At 38.0% G+C, this 8,154-nt stretch overlaps 1 protein-coding gene across 2 annotated transcripts in view; it reads right to left on the bottom strand.

Annotated features, from left to right (window-relative positions):
- Nucleotides 1-4,671: 4,671 nt before the first annotated feature.
- HTR2A (5-hydroxytryptamine receptor 2A) overlaps nucleotides 4,672-8,154 on the bottom strand; it is a 57,604-nt gene continuing 54,121 nt past the window's right edge. For both annotated transcript variants that reach the window (XM_069467299.1, XM_069467298.1), the window contains exon 3: nucleotides 4,672-5,474. In XM_069467299.1, coding sequence (XP_069323400.1) covers nucleotides 4,672-5,474 — 803 coding nt within the window. The remainder of the gene's footprint in view (nucleotides 5,475-8,154) is intronic.

The following is an 8,154-nucleotide window of genomic DNA, read 5'->3' as shown; positions in this document are numbered from 1 at the left end:
TTGTTTTTGCAAGCCACATGCCAAAATAGTCAGAAATTTTACAAAAATGTTTTGTCTTATTCCATATTTACTGGGACGGATACATCAGAATGAAATATTAAAAGTCATGAATATTTCTTTCAAAATCATTATTCTTGTGGATTAAAATTCCATGTTAAGTTATAAGACTTTGTATAAATGAAGTGTTTGAAGGCACTTTTCTGTGGGTCATTTGAGGAGTCCCAGGAGGACATTTCCTGTTTCCATAATTTCTTGCTCACCTGTCTCTTTGATGCCTAAGATTTTTGCCTTTGATTGCTGCCTTTTGGATTATGATCATGGCAGACAGCTGGAGGCGTGTCTGATACGCAATAGTTTATCAGCTTCAATTACTTATTAGTGCTTCACGAGCGAGAGAGAGAGAGAGAGAGAGAGAGAGGAGAGGGAATGGCACAGGGAATGGGGAGGTTTTGGTGGAAGCAGTAAGGAAGATTACCAGAGAAGGGAGCTCTGCATCATGGTGAGAATGAAGCAGAAGTAGAAAGTTTTTAAAAATAAGAAGCACTCACAGAAAGGATGGCAGAAGCTGCTGAATAGTAATACTGCCTATACCACAATTTTGTCTAGAATGTGCTCTGATGGCTAATAATTTATAGAGGCTTTAATATTTCCTTTCTTTTTTAATAACAGCACATTTATAGCATTTACATAGTGTTTTACAGGTTATCAAGCACAGCCATAGCCATGATCTCCCAGCTACTCTGCAGGTTAGCCAGGACAGGTACTAGTAGCTCCATTTTAGAGATAATGAAATTAAGGCACAGGGTCGTTAAGTGACTGGTTCAAACTCACATAACCAGTGGGTGGGGAAGCTAATATGGAAACTCCCAAGTTCTGATTTTTCCCTGTGCTGCGTAAGGTTGGGGAAAGATCTTATGGTTTGGAGGCAGATGACCCAGGCTTGAACGTACTACTTTTCTTGCCAACTGTGTGACTTTGGACATGTTACTAACTGCTCTGAATCCGTTTCTTCATCTGTGAAAAAAGGGGAATAATCCTACCTTGTAGGGTTGTTGTGCAAATTTCATTAGACAAGACAGGCAAAGCAACCAATTTAATGCCTGGCACATGGCAGGTACTCAATACATGGAGCTATGACCACCTAGAAAAGATATCTACTATCCCCATTTCATATGCTTTTCCTACACTTAAAAGTGAAATGATGAATCAGGGCAAATTTCTAGTTTATTAAAGGACACCAGCATCCTTGGTTTCCTTTAATTCCTGACACTATCTCCTGTGAAAGAGTGTATATGTGTGCATCTGTTAATGCATGTGTGTATATGCACACCTGTGTGCATGTCTTGGGGTACACCTGTATGCATGTAGCCACATGAACCTGTGCACATGTCTTAGGGCACAGCAGTGGTTCTCTATGTTCCTAGGCCTTGTGGAACCAGACAGCAATCAAACATGGAGCATTTGTCTACTGCAGATGACTGGAAACTGGATCATCACCATAAAGCTAATTCAACCAGGTGGGTTCTACCTCTGTGACCTAGCTGAGTTCCAGACGCACAGGTTTTGTTCTCAAAATGTCAGGATGACACCTAGAGTTCCCATCCTGATGACCTGGAAGGTTTGGGGCAATTCCCTTTAGTAGACACAGCCATGGACTCATATAAAACTGCATTCAATTTTGAGTATACTTTATTTACAGTTATTCATTCTTTCTTAAAATCTTTTAGAATCAACTTGATTAAAATCAGTACATAAAATAACCTTCACTGGATTTGTTACATATGGCACAAAATAATTTAACACTTTATAAATATGTTTCACTGATGCACAAATGGGAAAAGCACCCTTTGCTAAAAGCCGTTACAGTAACAGTTCAATTGAGCTACGGTAGCACTTTAAAAAATGACCGTGAGATGGCGCTGTAGCCAAGTAGATGAAGTACACTTTAAACTGAATTTTCTCTAAGTAGGGTATCCAATTCCTTTCTTGAAATATAGAAGAATCTATCATTCAACTTAAAGTTGCGTTAGGTTTGTTACTCTATTTTAATAGCATTGACTAGGAGTGAATCCTTTAATCACGGATCCGTAAATCATTCGGGGACTGTGTTTCCCCCGGCTGGGGAGTGTATTTAAAGCCATAGTAGTCTGAAAAATCCCCAGACTAAACAAAGGACCCAAAGGTACCCTTTATTTAGGATCATTAAAGTATATGCATGGACCATTGTTTTCACCACCCTCATAGAATTGTGTTAAAGTCTTTCCACAAAATTAGATCAACTTACAGTTTATTTAAAAAGCTGATATTTTTGTTACACTTTAATCTGCTTTGACAACAATGGAAGGTCATAGGAATATCAGAACATGAATTCACATTTAAATCAACGTGATACAAACATGCACACATGTGTATATACTGATTGTTTTAATTGACTTGCTTTTCCTCCATATAAATATATAAATACTGAATAAAGTGCATGGGAACATGTCTGTACATATATACAGATACACGTTTGTCTATACAGTATAGACTTGAATACTTACGGAAGAAAAAAACACATACACACTTGTAATATATATGTAGTCAAAAGACATCTGTCAGGCAGTATTAATGTCCATTCTGATCAAGATTGAGTATAAGGGGGTAGAACCTGTAATCTTTTCTCTAACATATAATGAAATGTGCAGAGTTATAAACTAAGGCAAAATACATTAGAGCAGAGACTTTTTAACATGTATATTTTCTTCAGTTAATATGGTATAATCATTAAAGAGTGGTTCAGTTCAAAGGCAGCCTTGCATATTATAAATTCTAGCTTTGAAATGGTGAACCATCTTTCAATGTATCTATCAAGACGTAATTAGGATTTTCTGCATTTCCCAACACATTTCCAAATCACACAACGGCACTTCTCACGTTGTTTAGTTTTCAAATCTGTAGTTTCTTCCAAAGGCTTAGGGCAAAAACGATTTCTCATTTAGTAGAAATGCTTCAGCGTTGTAATCATATATTTAACATCGATTCCAATAACTATGTGTAATTTAACCTTGAGTACTACAATGTCAAGGTGGACTAATTACTGCTAATCTCTTTCTCTCTTGAGCAACTGTTTTCACAAAATATTATCTGCTTTTTTTTTTAAATTAGGGAGTCCAGTGTCAGGGAGTAGTACTAAAATGAGTGAGTGTTTAGAGAAATGGAACAAAAATTAATTTTGCTTAAAACTTTGGTAGTCATTAATTGGGTCCAGATCGAGGTGCATATTTCCAAATTAATTGCAATGTTTCACCTCAAGTGATTCCCACCGCCCCGCCCCCCCACTCCTTTGTTTAGTTGGCATTCATTGGTAACCAATCAGGGAGACTTACTGAGAAAACTATTCTCAGAGTTGGAAAAAACCTGTTTCTGAACCAGGTAAGAGGGAAATAAATTGAACTTATTCTCAAAATAAGTCTGTTTATATTTTTTGACAAGACCATTTCTGTTTAGTCCTTTTCTTCAGAGGCAAGGATTTTCTTTTAAGTATTTTTATACCCCTCATACCTAGAAAATTGCTTCACACATAAGTATACACTCAATAGATGATTGTGGATCCAAGCCACACAGTTTTAATAAATAATATAGGTTGACTGATCTGAAAGCATCAATTTACATGATGGTGTCAATAGGAAAGACACCTGCTTTTTACAGAGATGTCCTGAGACTCTATTACCATCAATAGCCAGAAACCTGAGTTCATCCTCAATCCTGACAGCTACCTCAACACACATTGTTTACTGCTCAGAGGAGCGCATGCATGATGCAGTCATTTCACAGCGAGTTACCAAATACCTCTAAGGTATTCTTTTAGAGAAGCAATCTCAAGAAATGTACTTGGTAATGTTAAATTATCCTTTTGATAGTTTACCAAGAAGAACAAATATTAAACAAGACCACATTGGAAATTCAGAGTACAGCACAAGAAGTAGAAGAGAAAGCAGCAATAGTTATTCAATAACATTTAAAATCTTTTTCACTTCTGAGAATTAACTTGAAATACAGCAAAGGCCAGCAACCTTGTGAATATTTCAAAATGACATCTATGGAAAAGCAGCAATGAAAAATATGGTCAAGTATTTCATTTAATTATCTTAGCAATACAGATTTTATAGCACTGTCCTTAGTGTCTTGTTTTTCTTTCAAAATATATATCATGGTGTGTTTTGAAGAGAATTCTTTATTTTAAAGCCCATTATATGCAACAAATTTTTTACTGTTTATAGCTATTTTTATGTACAGCAATAGGTAACCCACTCAATCCCATGCTGTCAATTAGCAACACAGTAGCAAGGCAAAGTTTCCATTTGAAAATAGAAATTAATTGAGATTTATTTAGGGCCTCATCATTACACAATAAAAGCTAATCATTTTAAAGACATATCATTTACAATGTTAAAAATAATTACCATAAAGCTCACAGCTGAAATGCTGGCAGAACATTTTCAAAGTGCACATTTTGTGGCATTTAACCCTGCTTTTCATTGACAGAATAAAATGAGGCATATAGACATTATTGTTGGTTCCACTAGACTGGCCTAATTTTTTCCATTCTTCTTATTTTATTTTATTTTTTTCCAGATAGGTGAAAACTCACTCTGTGCGCCCTCCACAGTTGCCATGGCAACTAGCCTATCACACGCAGCTAACCTTTTCGTTCGCTGTGTTGATATTGTCTGTCGAGGCATCTTCTGCATGTTGCTTTCCTAGAGCAACCATAGAGCAGTCATCGTCTGCTGTCTTCGCATCTTTCTTTGAATTCTTTTTTTGCCCCATTTGGAGTTGACTAGACTTGTAGGCCAAAGCCGGTATAGTGTTCACTAAAATTAACTGCAATGGTTTTTTGTTTTCCTTGTACTGACACTGAATATACCGTGAAAAGGCCGACCTATAGGTCTTATTGAACAGTGTGTAGACTAGTGGGTTGACCGCTGAGGAGAGGTAACCGATCCAAACGAACACATTAAGCAAGGCTCCGATGACATCCTCGTTGCAGGACTCTTTGCAGATGACGGCCATTATGTTCGTGATGAAGAAGGGACACCACATCACCACAAACAGAAAGAAGACGATGCCCAGCACCTTGCATGCTTTTTGCTCATTGCTGATGGACTGCATAGTCCTCCTGCCTGCGTAGGACCCTGGCTCCCTGTGGATCGACCTCTGGAAGAGCTTTTCCGAAGACAGGGAACTCTGAGGGAGGAAGCTGAAAGAAGCTAATTTGGCCCGTGTGCCAACATCACTCACACACAAAGTAGCTTCTTTCTGGAGTGACTTGATCGTTAGAAAGTAGGTGATCACCATGATGGTTAAGGGAATGAAAAATGACACGAAAGAGCCGATCAGCACAAAGTTGTCATCGGCGAGTAAGCAACTCCCCTCCTTAAAGACCTTGGAATCATCCTGGAGCCCAAAGACTGGTATTGGCATGGAGATACCTGGAGTGGACAGAAAATGAAACATGATTATTAAGGAATTGAGTACATGAAGTCAAGAACACAATGGTGGCTGTTCAAAGAATTTTATATCAACATTGTTTAAAGGCTTGACATACTTTCATTGAGAATTTAAAATTCCTTAGAACTTCCTTATCTATTTTATAAGTATATGTTATATAGTTCCTTATACTTTATGTTGCCCTATATAGATAGTGCTTTACTTATAAAGAACTATAATAAATCTAGCTTGAAATTTCCATGTCATATTTTTCTAATTATAACATTATACTTATTAATGAAGAAAACAGACCCAGAGACAAAGAAACAATAATGAAAATGCCCAATAATGCTACCAACCAGAGATGACTATCACTAATAGCTCGATGCTGTTCATCCTGGATAAACACACACATCACATGCACACATTTTAAAACAGAATTGGGGTTCTATTTCATATCCAGTTCTATAAGAGTTTTTTTTCATCTAACATTATATCATGAGCATTGGTTATATAGAAAAACAACTTTATAAAGCTATAAACACGGTATATTTTCTCTAGGAAATTTGGAAAATACAAAAATGTAACAATTGAATAAAGAAAAATCATATGTATTCTCACCAGCCGGGAGCAACCGTAATTTATATTTGTATAGTTTCTTCTTCCATTTACATGTATATATAAAATATATATGCATGTGCACTACTTTATGTGCAGTTTTAGATCTTCCTATTCCATTTAACATTAAATCATACAAATTGCACATATCTTAAAGTATTTTTGAAAAATATGATTTTCTAATATTAATTTAAAGTAATCCATTTTGATTCTTTTTTAAAAAGCTTTCATTATGGAAAAAATACACATAAAACCCAAAAGAACATAAAACCACCCCCAGCACAGTGAAGCTATCACCCAGCTTCAACAATTATCAGCTCAAGACCAATCTTGTTTCACCCTGGTCCCGCTGGCTGCTGTCCCTCCCATGTCATTTGGAAGCAAACCCCAGACGTCATATCATTCGATCTGTAAGTATTTTATTATACAGATCTAAAAGCTATGTGCTCTTAGAAAAATCTAATATTATTGTAATACCATTCTCACTCCTAAATAGAAATTTAATATTTCCTTAATATTAAATAGCAAGTCAGTGTTCAGATTTCCAAGTATCGCATAAAGGTATTCTTTTTTTTTTTTTTTTTTTTTTTTTTTTTTAGCAGTAGAGCATTCATAAGCATAAGGGCGGATTACAAAAAACAAGGCATCCATAAACTTTTCTTTTCTTGACAAATATGAGTTAGGTACACAGGGAGATAATACCTGGGCACACGGGGCTACAGTCCACCTCTCTGTCACTAAGATTTTGGGGCTCTGTAAAGCTCCCTCAGGCCCAGGATTTAGGCAGAGGAGGGAGCAGAAATGAGTAAAGGTAATATTTGGCCTCTAATCATGCTACTTTCTCCCCATGACGATAGGACCTTACTAAAGAGAGATTCACCGGGCCATGGTGTGCAGTTTCACCCTCCACGAGCCTGGGAAGGTTGGGGTGTCATCTTCTACAGGCCTGGGACTGGCCAGGCCAAGGCAGTTAGGACACGGCTTGTTCTCTCTGCCATAAAGGAAGAATCAAGGTGATGTGAAAGGAGAAAAACCATGAATTAAATACTCTGAATAACTTAGTTTAAGGTTACTTCTTTTATTAAAGGGGAGACACCACAGGGACACCCCAGGAGAAGGAGTCAGAAAGAAAGGTTTCCTTTTAACTCTCGTGCATATTTTCAGCTCGCTCAGAGCCGCACAACAGAGTTCGTTGGGGGCTGCTTCTCCCTACTCTTTAGGGTCTAATATGTGGTCTGAGCCAGCCAAGAACACTGGTTTCTTCCAGAGTGGGCGGCCAGTGCTTGACTCCTGCCATCCATCTGGGAAAAGTTTTCTTGATGATCTATAAGCTAACTTCTGCATACTCAGAACAGAATTCAGCTCCCTCCAACCTCAGACATGACTGCCCTAACCTCACGTCACCTCACCCTGGCCATCGTGGCAAGGAAGGAACATTAGCTGGAGCTGATGTAATGTTTAACATAAATCTTTCTTAGTGACATTTGCCATTATCTTCACAGGCTTACTCGACAATATGTGTCACTTGCCTATGCCAGGTCACCCAGGATTCTTGGAAGGTGGAGATAAATGACATCAGAGCTGTTCTTAAGGACACATTGTGGCTAATGACTTTTCATTTCCTCCATCCCTCTCTGTCCCTGACCCGCTGTTGGTAACATTCCGGGAGCCAAGAAGAAACGAACGAGCTGTGGCTCCAGGGGGAACATCCTCTGAGGCCCTGGATACCCACCAGTTTTGCTTGTCCTTCAGTAAACTCTTGATCACAAAAGTTAAGACATGGTTTCTAAGAAGAGTGCTTTTTCTTCCTATGTTTGAACATAGATCTGTGAAAGATATTTCCTATACTCATCTACAAGGTCTTGTTAGTGTAGTTGCTCACTCATTAGATAGGATGCTTTTGACATCCACTTGAGACAGCTCTGGATCTGAGTCCTAGCTGTGGTTCTGGGGTCCTGGATTGGCTACTTCACCCCTCTGGTCTTCAGTTCTTCATCTATAATCTGAGGCTGGCACCAACATGCCTGCATGGATGTGGTGAGGATAAAATGGATCAAATACGCA

This window comes from Eulemur rufifrons, chromosome 4, assembly GCF_041146395.1.
Source record: "Eulemur rufifrons isolate Redbay chromosome 4, OSU_ERuf_1, whole genome shotgun sequence".
Taxonomy (NCBI): domain Eukaryota; kingdom Metazoa; phylum Chordata; class Mammalia; order Primates; family Lemuridae; genus Eulemur; species Eulemur rufifrons.
This window is presented reverse-complemented; position numbering and strand designations above follow the sequence as displayed.